General features: G+C 42.9%; 1 protein-coding gene across 2 annotated transcripts in view; it reads right to left on the bottom strand.

Moving 5' to 3' along the window:
* Positions 1-10256, bottom strand: part of ASMTL (acetylserotonin O-methyltransferase like) — a 31095-nt gene extending 20839 nt beyond the window's left edge. Inside the window, exons 1-6 of one of the 2 annotated variants that reach the window (XM_075523010.1) lie at positions 10095-10256; positions 8298-8429; positions 6430-6477; positions 5714-5778; positions 3628-3689; positions 1418-1526 (exon numbers count right to left, since the gene is read on the bottom strand). In XM_075523010.1, the coding sequence (XP_075379125.1) occupies positions 1418-1526; positions 3628-3689; positions 5714-5778; positions 6430-6477; positions 8298-8429; positions 10095-10187 (509 nt within the window). In that variant the 5' untranslated portion in view covers positions 10188-10256. The remainder of the gene's footprint in view (positions 1-1417; positions 1527-3627; positions 3690-5713; positions 5779-6429; positions 6478-8297; positions 8430-10094) is intronic. The other variant, XM_075523018.1, reaches the window with a different exon arrangement.
* Between the last annotated feature and the right edge of the window lie 6696 nt (positions 10257-16952).

Here is a 16952-nt window from a genome sequence, read left to right as displayed (position 1 = left end):
AAATGCTTCCTATCCTCTTGATTATATGAATGAAGATTAATTGGCTTCTGCTCGAGAGAGTAATGAAATACGTTGTCTGAACCTTTGGTCCCTTAGAAACCCTTGCTGTCACACACCCTGTTTAGCAGAATGAACAGAATTACCCAGTGCTGCTCATGAGCAATTTTGCTGCAGCACAGCACTGCTACAGCGTATTTCCTTCCAGAGGAAATAATCAGGATATTCCAACATATTTTTCAACCTGGCATTCTTCCTAAAAATCCATGGTCATTTCTCCTTCAAACTGCAACTTTCTGATCAGCTGCATACTAAAGATCACCTTCCAAAAACCTAACTAGGAATTTCTGTTACAAATTGTATTCTTGCCAAAAGATTCTTCTCTGCATAATCCAATTTTGCTTCAGTCTCTTTAATAAGCTGGGAACCTTACATGTTCAGAAAGTATGCCTCATTCACACGTAAGCACTTAAATAAATCCAAAGTCTACACTGGTTCCTCTTTCCCCAGTAAAACATGACTGTATTGTTTTATAGCACAAATGAGTGTAAAAACCACCAGGACTGGTATTACACAGTCAGAATTGAAGTTACAGAGCCGAAAGTTCACCTCAGATCACCAGATATACAGTCCATAGTGCTAACTATGGCCTGATTTGCTTTCACTAAGCATCAGCTAACACAAAGAAAAGGCAACTTCCATAAAGTCACAAACATTCCCTTGTTGTCTCCAAACAAGTACTTTTTTCTTTTTTTTTTTTTTTTTTTTTAAACAATCTAGTCAACTTCATCTTAGGAGTAGTTAGGCATTCTGTTCTCATCCTATTTCTTCTGTGGAATCAATGTTTTCTGTGAGTAACTAGTATATTGCAAAGGTAGAGGAAACACATAAGCTGAGACACAATTATGGCCTAAGAACACATAAGCTGGCCACAAAAATAAGTGAAAATTAAGTGGGGTTTCTTGCATCAGAGCAGTGTGATTTTGATAAACTAAATGAACCAAGTTCTAGCTTCTTTCACTAAAGTTCTCCAATACCCTGATTATCCAATGCTCACTCTATTCACCTGTTTTATAATGAGACCTATCCATTGTGTCAGGTATCCAAGCTCCCTGAATGCCTCTGTTAACAAAGAGGTAATTGTGCATTGCATGAGTGCTCGCTCTAATCCAGAATATTTCAAGTCTTCACGTTTCAAATTTATCAGGGTACTAAAAACGTAGCTCACTTTCCCCGGAGGAATGATAGGTCTAGACAAGAAGAACAGAATACCCACCTTGCATCACCCACACTATCATTTATCATATATACACAGCAAAATTTCACAGAACACAGGACAAAATGTTTTATGCTGGTGGCTAATAACGTGCCCTAAGGCCTGTTCTCAAGTACTGTGTGATAGCTTCAGGTTCTTACTTACATTGGCTCCCCGCTATGAATGTACTCCCATAAGAGCTCTTCAGACAGGTCAGAAAATTTTACTTTAGTCTCTTCATAGAAATCAGTGACTTCTGTCTCTAGCTGATTATCTACAGAAAGGTAGAGGCCTTATTAGAAACAGAAATTGTAGTTTAGAGAGCATAACATCTCAGTTTTATTTCAGTTCGTATTCATTTGAAGTTTTTGCTTGGGAAAAATTAAAGATAATACACAGTTGTATGAAATGACTAATAATACTCTTTAGGACAGTGGACTCATAACTTCCCAAAAAAAGTAAAAGCTTGTATTTTCAACCTCTGCAGTACTGTCTTGGGGCTAACAGGTTGCTCTCCCTGTGTGGGATGCACTCTTAAATTAACGATGCTTATGCAGAGCTAGCATACACATCCAGCACTGAGTACAAAGAAGACTACAAACACCCTTCTAACTTTATGACTGTTGTCCAAGAACTCTTAATAACACATCATAGTTAAACATGTAGCTGTTACAAATGCTTGAATGTGAATGCGCAGCTGTATCTTTATTGCAGACGCAAGCATCCAGCAGTCCCGTCAGTAACCATCAGTGTCATTTTCATATCATCTCTCAAGAAATAACAAGATTATTTCAGACTTCTGTATCTAAAAGTGGTTGAGAGAAGCCAGAGGTGTAATAAAGTACTGCACATCTGGGTGGGGACCCTGTTGCATGTGGTACACTGTGAATCTGGTATAATTGCAGATGGAGTCTTTTCCAAAAGATGTTTAAAAGTAAAGAGCCTTGCACAAATGAGTGTGCACATTACAGATTATTAGTTCTCTCTACTCTTTCCTATAAAAATCAAGGTCAGCATCTCCTGTTACCGCTGTTCTGATAGCAGTGGAAATTCTTAAGGAGGAGTAAGAAAGATCCACAGTACAGACCAAGGGAAGAATACTAACCAACTGGAAATGGTGTTCATGTTGAAAAAACTTGTTTTTATAAAACAAAGTTTTAAATAAAAAAGTTATTGCATATGAAGACAGATTACTACGTCTTTCAGTCTTAATTAAAAAAAATCAGCTCAAGATGAAAATTCCATCTGTAACATATATGTGGTACTTAACAACAGCATTGTAATTATAAACTAAAACTAAAAATGTTTTCTAAAAAAGTCTTCCATTGATTGCATCACTTGGGGAATATGCTGACTTATGCTATTTTTATTCATTTAAATATGACGTGGCTTAAATTCATAAACTTCAAATGAGATGTGCTGTCGCAGCATCAGTACTGCAGTTGTGTGCACTTTCACTGTCTTCCTAGAGTAAACAATAGAAGGCATTATTATTCTTGCTGGATTGCTCATAGAAACCCCTTGATAACATGTTTTATTTCTTTTGCAGCAGCTCTCTTTTTACTGTACTAGCATATTAGTAAGGGTACTGGATCACTGACTATCTCTGTTACAAGAGTTAAGAGTAATCATTCCAGTAAAGATTAAAAGCTGTAAGTAATTTGTCTACAGAAGGACTATGTCCAGTGAAATTTCAGAGGAATGATCCTTGCAAAAGTTCTACTAAAAGAATATTGGCATAGTTATCAGAGGAAGTCCCTCAAACCAAACACTCCTCAAATTATATTAATGGTACAGTTCTCATAAAAACCACTTGCTTACTATATAAATTATCTGATAAGGAAAACTCATGTATTACTCCCTACAGTTCATTAACAGTCTGAGGCAGTAAGCCATTCCTTTACTCATCCCCTAAAAATAAGCTCTAAAGCTTCCCTTATTTACTGAAAAACGAAGTAACTACAGATACAGCAACCGCTTGTATTTATCAGCTAGTGTAAATAGAACACAGGAATAAAGTTCATATGGATCAGATTCTACTCAGTCCCACAGTTTGTAGTGCTTTGCTTGGATTTCATTTAGAATATTCCCCCAATTTACAGCAGTCGTTAATTAGTCCCATAGCTTTCAGAGACAGTATTTCTAAAGTCTATTGTATTTTGTCATCCTCCTTCCTGTGTGAAAACTGAATACAGTAAGGAGGTTGGTTTTTGTGGGTTTTTAATTTATATATTGATAAGGTCATTCTCATCTTGAGCAGGAAGCCAATTCAGACTGTATATGAAAAATTTCCATCCTGTTTCTTCACTTGTACAAGTCCTTATGAGAATAATTTTTAATGAAAATACTGAGTTTTAATAAAATGACACGTGTACCTTTACTGCTGCAATGTATAATAGCCACACCTGTGAACACACTGTGCTCTTTCCCACTCAACCTGTTAGGGAAAAAATGTGCATTAAGCAACACTTTTATGAAATCTGTCATGTGCAAAAACGTTCTACATGAGTATGTTACTACAGCCTGAGAAACAGACCATTATATTACTACATCACTTGATGGCTTTGACATGCATCCTAAATAAATACATTTTATTTTTTAATTTCAATTATAGGTGAAAAGACATTGGCAAAACAAAAAAATACTATAAAGAGATTCAGTCATTTCAAGTATCCAAAATCTCACTTGCACCAATGTCCACAATTTGGAAAAGTATTCCGTGCTATCAGCTTATTTAGTGTACATAGAGGGAAGTGACTATTTCAAACGCATACGAAAAAGCCGATCAGCATAAACACTACCATCCATTACAGGCATCTTCACTGAAACCTGGCAATAAATAGCTAGGTGATGCAACTTAGACTAAACTAGCGATAGGGAACTAGAGCTTACGTACTGATGTAATCCAGACTGGCCCCCAGGGATGCGCTGGCAAGCCAGAGTAACAGATGCAGAGCGCAGAGGAGGAGCGCCTACCTTCACTTAGCCCAGACCCATGTGCTCCCTCTTGCAGTGGCTCCAGAGCGCCACACCGCGGCCGATTGATGTTGAGGGCTTTAAGTTTATTAATCTAATGTGTAAGCAATGAAGTATAATAAATAGCATGAGAACTTGAATCTTTGAAGAGATTAATTAAGGCATAGTCTCCTAGAGGTTAGCCAGGCTATTATTCAATGTGATCAGAAGCATCTCGCACTCTTACTATCCCCCACAAGATTCCACATAATTAATTGTAAGATGAAACAGTGAGTGAAAATTTTAATCTGCACCTTGGATATATGCAAATATATATCGTCTGCATTTTTTCCTGTTCATATAGAACAAAATTAAGAGGAGTTCTAACAAACTAACTTTTAAGTGCATTTCATATTTAAGACACTGACAAAAAAGCCAAAACATTTGCAAGTGTTAGAAGTAGACTAAGCACGATAAATAAAAAAAAAGTAGTACTATTTTTGAATTAACCAAACTTCGCATGATTTCAAGCAAAAACAGTTGTGAGAAATCTCTCGCCAGACTCACTCCTTTGGGAATCTCCTACTAATAACATATGCTGCTGTCACTTTTTTTTTTTTTTTAAGACTACTACTTTTAAGTTAGCAACATGCCACAGAGGATCAAGAGTTCAGCGTAAGTCATCAATGAAAAAAAAAAATATCTAAAATAGACTTACAGAGCAAAACTCCAAAAACTACCAAGCCACTTGTATTCCTTCTTTAGGAGATGCCTGAGTTAGAATGTAAACTGGTGAAACAAGCAGTGCACCTTTTCTGTATTCCCCTCATAAAACAGAAGCGTGACTAGTAGGTTCATCATATCTCATCCTTCAGAAAGGAGGAGAATAGAGTTATTCAGTTGGTGTTTCTTAAAAAAAAAGAGAGTGCTACAAGATAACGTTAAGCATGTAGGGAAAAGTATCCTTTAGGAAAAAAGCAGAAGCCTCAAAAAACACCAGTGCACCATCCATGAAGAACACTGATGGAAGTAGATTTTTCTTCCTCAGTTAAACTATAGAATTTAAAGCATTTGTCCATGGACACATATCACCATGTACCTTCTTGTACATGTAGTATTCTTCCATTAAATGTCAAGCATCAAACCACTTCTATGATGGTTCTGTCCTCTCTCCCATCATCGTTTCTCTCCGCATCTCCCCTTCCTGTACCAGCTGAAGCATACATACAGTCTTGTGATAAATGACTCTGAAAACTAATCCAAGTGAAAACAAAATGGTTCATTATGTTGCTGATCAGCTTCCTAAGGTCAAGGGGCAAAAGCAAGCAGCTGTGGGTAACATAAAAGCAGGTCTAACTTTTTCTGTGGCAGAACTGGCTTACACTATTCAAAAATTATTGAAAAAATTTATGTCCATGGAGTTCTTCATACGCATCAAGGAATCCGTACAGCTCCTTTTAAAACAGCTTAATATACACATTTGGAATCTTACTTAAAACTACAGACCTTGACAGCATCCTATACGCATCTTGCTTATCAACTGGTTTCTCCAGGATCTGATCATCCACAGTCTAAAACAGAAAGACAGAGTGAGTGTGCTGCTTTTTTTTTTTACTTTTCAGAAACTGAGGTCTGAAATGACGTTTAAACCATGATTTCAGCTAGGGCTTCAAACATGAGTCTACTGAGTAGAGCAAGAAGCACAGATACTTTGGTAGAACAGGTAATTTAAAAAAACAGGTCAAGCACATAATGAGTGCAACATTCCACCCTCAAGTGGCTGCAGCTCTCAATCAAAAGGGCAATTCAACTTCTTCTGTCCTTAACCGTTCAGTGTCTCTGTGGAGATGACAGGTATAAAGTGATGCCCGCTACAAGGCACAACATTGAATAGCTCACATAATCTGGACTTGTTGACAGCCAACAGTTGCCTGAAAACAGAATTCCCTTTACATACGAGAGGATCCAAGGCAATACTTACACAATACTAGTGTCTCTGCAAAAACAGCAGCAAGGCTTCTAGCACTCAAGATACCAAAAATTGCCTTGTTGGGGAAAAAACCCTAAAATCCACACCCACAAAACCCAAGAGACGCATCACATTGCAGGTACAACTTCTCAGAGAAGATAGTTTTCAAACTTCAACTTTAAACCTAAAGATAGGAATATTTTCTACACTTTTTATAAATTAAAACAATGCTAAACTACATAAAACTTCTTACCACAATAGTGTCTGCTCCTATGACAACATCAGGTGTTCTCAGGTGTTTCTGCAAAGGCATAAAGAAAGAAGATATTGCTCAAAAGAGGCAGAAAGAACAAAACCTTTTAAAACTTAAGGTAAGAAAACATAAGTTCGCTGGTTTACAGGTAGGGCTCTACACTGACCTGCGAACAAGACACCATTTCTCCTTTTGCACTGTTTACAAAACCGTAATCATTTATATCACCATAACAGTGAGGAAAACAGGAGGCTTAAGCAGACCACTCTCAGGTCACAATTTTGCCCAAATATGTTACTGATGAACAAATGCATTCAGTAAAGAACTAACTGCATTCTCAAAGGTCAACCTGATCTTCAAGGTGGCACGCAGAATTCCTTTAAAGGAAGTGCCCAGTGGCTGGAAGTCAGGGAGTACAGTGTTGAAGCCCTCTAGGATCATTTTTCCAAGCCAAGTTTTGCTGACAAAAACCCCAACTTTCTTTAGCTACACTTTGCTTATCTCTCTCCAAAGGGAACACATACAGTCCATTCTGGGCAACTGAGAGGTAGGGGTATATAAAGATTCCTTGTAGCCTTTTCTTGGCTTTAAACTGTAATCTGTTCTTATAGCTGAGTTTTGATTTACTTGCATGTTATGACGTACATAGTTATTAACACAGCAAGTCAGGAAACTTGTCTGTAACTGTGGTCATTGTATTAAAAACTTTGTAGGGAGGTGATTCTTCCTTAGAAAGGCTGTTGATGTGCTTTAAATAGCAGAACTAATTAAAGCTATCATTAAAAAAATCCTTATGAAGAAGCATTTTGAAATCCACTGAACTCGCATTATCACCACCACAGTGTTTTGCAAGGAAAGCCCAATATAAGTCAGTTAGTGAGGTTGGGTTTATAATCCACTCTCCTAATGTCGCACGATTCTCTTCAAAAGAAGTTGACGGAAACCTGGATAACGATTTACATTGGAGATCATGCAATATTTGCTTTGAAGAATGGTGACATCTGGCAATGTTGTTGGTTTAAAGTGTTCAACATTCCTTTTCTGCCATATAGGTTCGACAAACATACTCATCTCTTGCAGAGCTGTATTATTAAGAAATTATTATGGTACATTTTGTGGGATCTCATCAGCTAGAATTCTAAATAGGTTCTGGTAGAGAACAACCTTATGTGCTCAAATACAGCGATCACAGCCAAGGGCAGAAATCAAATATGCCACTAATGGTATAAGTTGTACCACTAGTTTTGATGTATTTAGGATACAAAATGACTTGACTACAGAACCTGCAATCACATCAGCTTCTCCCTTCTTAAAATGAAACTGCCCGTTTCTTTGTCCACAATGCTTTAAAACAGAACCTGTTGTCTTTTTCTGCTTTCCTCCAGCACCTCTACACTCACAAATTCTGAGCTATTCTCTTGCCACAACTGTTCAACTGAACTACTGTTCAATGAAAGCTACAGCAAAGCACGGGATTCACATCTGTGTTTTTCTATAGAATCTGCCTCCACAGTCAACAAATACCTGGAATGAACAGGTATGATCCTGTGTCAGCATAAGATCCAGCCACACACCTGACTGTTGGAAGGAACTACCAAGTATATATCCCAAGCGAGAGTAGGTGCACTGCTGACAAGAGACGCAAGCCACTTCTATTTGTGGAAAGCCCAAACTGCAGGCATGAGACCTTCTTTTGATTAGGTGAGTTAATTTCAGGAACCTATCTTTCACAAATGACAGATAACTTCCATTTCTCTTTAGTGGGGAAAATGCACTGAGACCACCCAAGAAGTACATGCAAATTAAGTCACAGTAACACGTACTACTTAAAGACAAAAATCTCATTGCTGAAATAGCTGGTAACTTACTACATGCATTCTGTTTGCTACTTCAAGAGCTTTCTGTTTTGCTGTTTCCACAGCATACTCATAAGGGGCTGCAAAAGAGGACTTTTCAAGCGTCTCCTTAAACCAGGATGGAACTACCTCAAACCGCAGGCCCTGTAACAAAGGAAAGCAATGCAGTCAACCTAATCTTGTTATTAAAAGTTGTTCCCAAGACATACTAAGCAAGCAACAAATTTGATTTTTGCTCTTTCCACTTTAACACCACCATCCCCCCCTCAAACCACACAGGGGAAAAAACAGTGCTTCTGTTACAGTGTTTGGTGTAGACATCATTTGCAAGCAGTCCAAAACAAAAAACCCAACCAGAAAGAACTTTTAAACTGGTGTGCTTACTTGATTTTACCCTTATTATTTATTAGAACCTAATCGCATTAGTAGTATCACCATTCTTCTCCTATAAAAATCTAACAATATAAAACTGATGCACTTCATAAACACACTCTTCTACTACTGGATTATTTTTTTTTTATTATTTAATCTATCCATAGCACTACTTGTGCATCAGTAGTACAGATTCTTACAGGAGCTTTATCACCCACACTTTGTGTTATTATACATGTGATAAACAGAAAACAAGAAGAGCCAGTTTCCGTACGGTTTTGTCAAAAAAACTGTTCTTCCTACTTCTTGCCTCCAGGTTATAGCTGTAAGTTTACTACACCCAGCAGGCACATTATGTTTCTAATAACTCAGTGCATGCTTAAACCTTGGTGCTTCTCCACCTCTCTGTATTTTGAAAAGAATATACTTTTTCCCATTTAAGTTCAACTTCTCCCATGAAGAATAATAACACTAAGCAATCGAAACTATATGCATTAATACACTCAAGTGCCATTCAGCAGCCTCCTGCAGCCTGCCCAGCGAGGTCGACATGTTCCTCCACAGGCTGAACAGTCTGAATGAAGGCTCACAGCTTCCTTCGTGTTCCACAAGTGCTTTACAGAGAGGAAACAGCTACCTTATTCCCACTGCCTCCCCCCCGACCCCCAATACTAATCCCATTGGGTTTTCATACGCTTCAGAAGCCTAAATCAAATTTTCAGAAGTTTAGGTATTCAGTTTTGTAAGGAAGGGCAATGGAAGTACATTTTTAATTACTTCAGTCTATTGTAAGACCTTCCAAGCTTTTCTATTATATGCCAGAAATAATTACTCCAGCATTTTTCAGTCCGAGCAAGTCTTTTATTTGTTGATTACACCCTCTCCCTGTCAGCAGAATACTTTAATCCACTCTCATGTTAACCTGATCAAACAAAAAACCGACGCACACGTACTTGCTTACAGAGAAAACCTGAACAACAAGAATTGGGACTGGGGGGGGGGGGGGAAATCACATGTAAGCCGGCGTGCAGCTCAGGGGACAGAAACGGGACCGCAGCCGGCCGGCCTCGCGGTTCGGAAGCTCCGAACGCCGCCGGCTCTGCACGCCGCGGCCCAGGCGGGCACGGGCGCGGGGAAGACCGGCGGCTGCGCCGCCGCCATCGCCCCCAAACATCATAAACCCGGCTGCGGCAGGAGGCACGGCTCGGGCTTGTGCCCGCCCTGCGCCACCAGCCCCCGGCAGCTGACGGGCGGGACGGCCGGGAGGCGGCGGGCACCGCAGGCCCGGCCCGGCCCGGCACCAGGCGGCCCCTGGACGGCCGCTGCCCGCGCCCGGCGCCTGCGCACCCCGCAGCGCCTCGGGCTGTGGGGCCCGAGGGGCAGCGCCGCCGGCTTTCTCCCCTGCCCCGGCGAGGCGAGCGGCCCGGCCGCACTCACCACGTTGGTGAGGATCTCCCGCCGGCGCGGCGAGGCGCTGGCCAGCACCACCCTCTTGCTGACCAGCTTCCCCAGCACCGGGTTCAACACCATGGCGGCCGCCTCGCCCAGCCTCAGCCTCCCGCTCCGCGCAGACCGGGATGTGGGGCGCGGTGGCGGCGGCCTTATAGGGCGCCGGGGCCGCGGGGCGGAGCCGGGCCAGGACCGTCCCAGCGAGCCGCGGAGGCCCCGCGGGGCGAAGGCGGGCGGGCAGGCCTCGGGGCCGGGGAGCGGAGGGGTTCGGCCGGCCGGCCGGCCCGCCCCTTGGCCCCCGCCCCGGCCTCTGGGCCTTGGCGGCCTGGCGGAAGTGGGCGTTCGCCGCTAATGGGCTCGGCGTGGGGGAAACGCGCCCTGCCCGCCGCAGGGCTGTGCGGGGCCGGGTAACTGCAGGGGAAGTTGCAGCTTTGCCGGCACTTAGCTGTACACCACCTAAGGGCAGGGTTGAATGAAGAGGAGTAGACATCACAGGCAGGTTTCGCGTCGTAGGAGCCACGTTTAACACCCCGCCTCCCCTGCTCCAACAGTTCGTGAATGAACTATTTGGCAAAGAGGCGATGTCATTCTTTTTTTGGTCAGAAGGAACTATTATCATCTTCTGATTTGACTCAGATCTTAGATACCCCCTATTTGGCGTTTTAAACGAGTAGAAAAAGTTGAGCATAAAAACTCGGAATTTTTTCCCAATCACTTGCAAATAGTGTGAAGCTGTGTGTTTCCTCAGTTGGCTAGTAAGCAAGTGAAATATGCACTCATCATTAAAAAATATATCCAGTCATTAAAATTGCAGTTTGCATTGAATCATCAGGTCCCTCGACATCCATCTCATGGACTGTATGTCTCATGGGTTGTGTTAGGGGTTGCCAAATCTGGTAGCCCAACCGGCGCGAGGCTGCCGCAGCTCCATGCCCCCAGGTGCCACTAGCAGCGCGGCTGAGCATGTGTTGCCAGCAGGCACACACGCACACACTGTGCAACACGCATACATGGATGCGTGGCAAACCACACAGAGCAACACGGGCAGGCACGCTCAGCGCTCACACAGACACGAACAGCACCAAAGGTCTTCCTGTTCCCCTCGCTGGCTGCTCAGGATGAAAGTCTGTTAGTAGGAAATACAGAGAGAGAGAGATATATATATATATCCACAGACATACATACCTACCTATACACAGTGTGGACCCCTCCGGTAGCAGACCTTAGACACGGTTCCTGTGGCACCAGGAGGGGCTGGGGCAGGGGGCTCTGTTACCCCTGTGGGGCTGCTGGGGCTCCCCCCACCCTTGGGCCTCCTGCTTCTGTCACGGTGCATGGGAATCAGCCTTTTGTCACCATAACCTGACAGGTTGTACGTTATCCTCAGGATCAGAATTCAGAAGAGCATTTTCGGTCATGGGCTTGCCAAGCTGGTGAAGAGGGCTTTAAACTAAAGTTGCTGGGAGAGGGGAACCTCAATCCATCCCACTCCTACCAGTTTGATGCCAGTGCCAGCAATAGATGCCCAGAGCCTGGAGAAGGATCACAGGTCAGCAGGAGAGCACCTGAAGAGCAGCACAAAGGAATTCCAGCCACTCCAGCCAGTAAAGTGAGCTTCATTGGGGGCCCAACTTGAACGCCTCTATGCAAATGCACGTAGCATGGGGAACGAACGAGGAGTTAGAGACGTGCGCACGCCTGCAGGCCTATGATCTTATTGGCATCATGGAGACGTGGTGGGATGGTTCCTATAACTGGAGTGTTGGAATTGAGGGATACAGGCAGGGGAGACAAGGAGCAGGTAGCACCCTCTATGTCAATGACCAGCTGGAGTGCATGGAGCTCTACCAGGGGATGGATGAGGAGCTGACCAAGAGCTTATGGGTCAGGATTAAAGGGAGGGCAGGGACAGGTGACATTATAGTGGGGGTCTCCTACAGGCCAGCCAACCAGGAAGACTGAGTGGATGAGGCCCTCTATAGACAGATAGGAGCAGCCTCATGTTCACAAGCACTGATCCTCATGGGGGACTTCAACCACCCCGATATCTGTCGGAGGGACAGCACAGCAGGGCATAAGCAATCCAGGAGGTTCCTGGAATGCATTGATGATAATCTCCTTCTCCAAGTGATAGAGGAACCAACGAGGAGAGGTTCTATGCTGGACCTTGTTCTCACCAACAAGGAGGGGCTGGTGGGGAATGTGAAGCTCAAGGGCAGCCTTGGCTGCAGTGACCATGAAATGGTGGAGTTCAAGATCTTTAGGGCACCGAGGAGGGCGCACAGCAAGCTCACTACCCTGGACTTCAGGAGAGCAGACTTTGGCCTCTTCAGGGATCTGCTTGGTAGAATACTATGGGATAAAGCCCTGGAGGGAAGAGTGGCCCAAGAAAGCTGGTTATTATTCAAGGATTACCTCCTCCAAGCTCAGGAGCGATGCATCCCAACAAAGAGAAACTCAGGCAAAAATGCCAGGAGGCCTGCATGGATGAACAAGGAGTTCCTGGACAAACTCAAACACAAAAAGGAAGCTTACAGAGGGTGGAAACAAGGACAGGTAGCCTGGGAGGAATACAGAGAAATTGTCCAAGCAGCCAGGGATCAGGTGAGGAAAGCTAAAGCCCTGATAGAATTAAATCTGGCCGGGGACGTCAAGAGCAACAAGAAAAGCTTCTATAGGTACATCGGTGATGAAGACTAGGGAAAATGTGGGCCCTCTCCGAAAGGAAATGGGAGACCTGGTTACCTGGGATATGGAGAAGGCTGAGGTACTCAATGACTTTTTTGCCTCAGTCTTCCCCAGCAAGTGCTCAAGCCACACCACCCAAGTTGCAGAAGGCAAAGGCAGGGACTGGGAGAATGAAGAACTGCCCACTGTAGGAGAAGATCAGGTTTGAGACCATTTAAGGAACTTGAAGGTGCACAAGTCCATGCGACCTGATGAGATGCATCCGCGGGTCCTGAAGGAACTGGCGGATGAAGTTGGTAAGCCATTTTCCATCATATTTGAGAAGTTGTGGCAGTCCGGTGAAGTTCCCACTGACTGGAAAAGAAGAAACATAACTCCCATTTTTAAAAAGGGAAAAAAGGAAGACCCAGGGAACTACAGGCCAGTCAGTCTCGCCTCTGTGCCCGGCAAGATCATGGGGCAGATTCTCCTGGAAACTATGTTAAGGTACATGGAAAATAAGGAGGTGATTGGTGACAGCCAACATGGCTTCACTAAGGGCAAATCATGCCTAACAAATTTGGTGGCCTTCTACGATGGGGTTATAGTGTTGGTGGATAAGGGAAGAGCAACTGACGTCATCAGCCTGGACTTGTGCAAAGCATTTGACACTGTCCCGCATGACATCCTTGTCTCTAAATTGGAGACATGGATTTGACGGATGGACCACTTGATGGATAAGGAATTGGCTGGATGATCACACGCAGAGAGTTGAGATCAATGGCTCGATGTCCAAGTGGAGACCAGTGACGAGTGGCGTTCATCAGGGGTTGATATTGGGACCGGTGCTGTTTAACGTGTTTGTTGGCAACATGGACAGTGGGATTGAGTGCACCCTCAGCAAGTTTCCCAATGACACCGAGCTGTGTGGTGCAGTCAACATGCTGGAGGGAAGGGATGCCATCCAGAGGGATCTTGACAGGCTAGAGAGGTGGGCCTGTGCGAACCTCATGAAGTTCAATAGGGCCAAGTGCAAGGTCCTGCACATGGGTCAGGGCAATTCAAGCACAAATACAGGCTGGGTGGAGAATGGATTGAGAGCAGCTGTGAGGAGAAGGACTTGGGGATGTTGGTTGATGAGAAGCTCAACATGACCTGGCAATGTGTGCTTGCAGCCCAGAAAGCCAGCCGTATCCTGGGCTGCATCAAAAGAAGTGTGACCAGCAGATCAAGGGAGGTGATTCTCTCCCTCTACTCCACTCTGGTGAGACCCCACCTGGAGTACTGCATTCAGCTCTTGGGGCCCCAACATAAGAAGGACATGGACCTGTTGGGGAGGCCAAAGGAGGGCCACGAAGATGATCAGAGGGCTGGAACACCTCTCCTATGAAGACAGGCTGAGAGAGTTGGGGTTGTTCAGCCTGGAGAAGAGAAGGCTCCAGGGAGACCTTACAGCAGCCTGCCAGTACCTGAAGGGGGCCTACAAGAAAGCTGGAGAGGGACTTTTTACAAGGGCGTGTAGTGATAGGACAATTGGGTAATGGCTTTAAATGGGAAGAGAGTAGATTTAGATTAGATATTAGGAAGAAATGCTTTACTGTGAGGGTGGTGAGGCACTGGAACAGGTTGCCCAGAGAAGTTGTGGATGCCCCTCCCTGGAAGTGTTCAAGGCCAGGCTGGATGGGGCATTGAGCAACGTGGTCCAGTGGAAGGTGTCCCTGCCCATGGAAGGGGGGTGGAACTAGATGATCTTTAAGGTTCCTTCCAACCCAAACTATCCTATGATTCTATGATTCTGTGATTCTATGATAATTAGATTTTTTTATGGGTAGCAGTGACTTGAGAGCAGAATTGAAAATTTAAAGACATTTTTGCTCAAATAATTAAAAAAATACTAAAAACCTAGGGAAATTACACTAAATTGAAAATGGAAATAAAATGCTTAAATACAACTGTAAACGTAGACAGCTGTCCTCAGCAAATCCTTAATACTGAAAATAGTTCTGGGATAGCTGGAGAGCTGACCAAAAAGAAAGGGCCTGCGTGAAACAGAGAGGAATAGTCTGTGCTTGTCATAGAGCTTGTCAGAACAAATTCACTGCTCTTTTTTTCAGGGCTGTGAATTGTAACATTGCTCCTTGCAAACAAGGAGGCTTGAAAGATACTACAGAAATGGAAACCAGAGTATCTTTCATGTTATTAATATAATTTTTGTCTGACTAAAAGGACAAGGATCTCATCCAATAACAGAAACCTGTGTTTCCTGGCACATGTAGGACAAAGATGTGGAGTTACTCCTCTTGGAAAAATAGTACATCCCTACCCCTAATGCCTGCAAGTTTAACATAATTGTGAATCCTATTATGTGTACATCTTCAACGTGACTGCAGTGTTAACCAAAGAAAAGGCAATTGCAATTGAATGGATGCTCCTAGAATTTTGGACACTCTTCTTATCCAGAGTCATCTTTCTATGCTATGCCTTGCTTTGTGTGGGATATAAGCAAGCTTGAGAAACTAAATTCAGACACTCCAGAGGAGTAAGACAATAATGCAAAGTTTTCCGTCTCAAACCAATGGGCCTGATTTTCTTCTTTTTCTCATTTTATGCAGTCTTCCAGTGTAGTTTCACTGACATAGAACCAAAGCAATGAAGTTGTGACTCCAACCCCACATGTGTATACGTATAAAGAACAGACTTGACAAGAAAAAATGCCTTCTGTTCCTGCCAGCTTGTTTTGATAGACAATAACGGAACACAGATCTGTGTCTAGTCATCTGTAGAGCCTGTAGAGATGCATGCAACATAACTCCTCTTTCTTATTTGTGATGTCCAATTAACTCCAGAGTAAGACAAGCAGGACTTGCCTCCCATCGCTGAATTCTGCTTGTATACTGCTCCTCTGATTTGCACAACAGACTTCTTGAAGGTAAAATAAATAAATAAATAAAAGAAATATGTAGAATTTCTATAGATTCTTTTCCATGAAAGTGCAGACAATGTCCAAAAATGAAGATCACTAAAAGAATTTTTTATGTGAAGAAAATGAGATGTGGCTTTTTGATTATTATTTTTAAGGAGTGGTAATTACTAAATTTGTTCTTCTGACAAACTTACATGACAAAGAGTGATGTACTTTATCTAAAAGACAAAACCATGAAGCTGTTGAAATACATGTTTTCATTCACCTTTATCTTATTTATGCTGGTCTAAATGTCAATCCAAAGAACCCTATGAGAAAAGCTAAACCACATCACATACGCTACCACAGTTGGGAGAGGTTTGACAAGTAATCATTATCAACTGCTCCATTGCATCCTTGCAAGAGTCAGGCAGAACGAGTGTGAGGCTGCAGTGAGCTGACCGAGGTGAAGATCAATGACACCAGTTATCAGAAAAGTTTCTGTCTTGGCTGACTATGCTAGTCAAAGATTAGCTTGTCCAAGGTTGGTTATGAAACTGTTGACTTTTTCAAATACCCGGGGTATTTTGAACACAAGCAAAATAGCAGTTAGTGCTCTGAACTGCAGAGACCTTTCCTTGATATTTTTGTTCTGGACTTCTCTGCTTTTCTGCCTATGTATCTACACTATGGCCATCACGGTAATACCTTCAAGCATGTAAAGAACACTATGATAATAAAATTCTTGTGCCTACTTTTATGTATATCATGGTGAGTGTATGTATTTCAGCCTGGATGTATTATTTGGCTGAGTCACCTGTGCAAGCACAAGATGAACTTGTTTGGGGAACAATGCATTTCCATTGTGAAGAAGTTTGTGAATCCTAGGGATGTTACTATGAAGGGAGTGAACGTTTCACCTTTTACAAGGCAGCTTGGCTTTTCTAAGATAACCTCTGAGCAAAGAGGTTACCCACCTCATAACACTCTGTCTCCTTGATCTGTTAAGATTGCTTTACATGTTCAACTAGATTTGTGGGTTATGAAGGGGTATTCTAGATTTTTTTTAATAAATTCAGATCCTTGCAAGGTGTATAAAACAGAAGTGCATGTTGGCTCTCAAATTATTTTGTCATTGTTTCTTGCAGAGTACTGCTGAAGTTGTATGGAAAAATCATAGGACTTTCAAGTGCCATTTTTCCAAACTCGGGGAGTGCTTTCAGAGTGGGTACCCTAGATTTCTTTCACCAGTCTTACTGTTTAGCTCTGTGTTCTCA

Source organism: Mycteria americana, chromosome 1 (assembly GCF_035582795.1).
Source record: "Mycteria americana isolate JAX WOST 10 ecotype Jacksonville Zoo and Gardens chromosome 1, USCA_MyAme_1.0, whole genome shotgun sequence".
NCBI lineage: Eukaryota > Metazoa > Chordata > Aves > Ciconiiformes > Ciconiidae > Mycteria > Mycteria americana.
The sequence above is the reverse complement of the archived record's forward strand: the minus strand, read 5'-3'. Positions and strand labels throughout refer to the sequence as shown.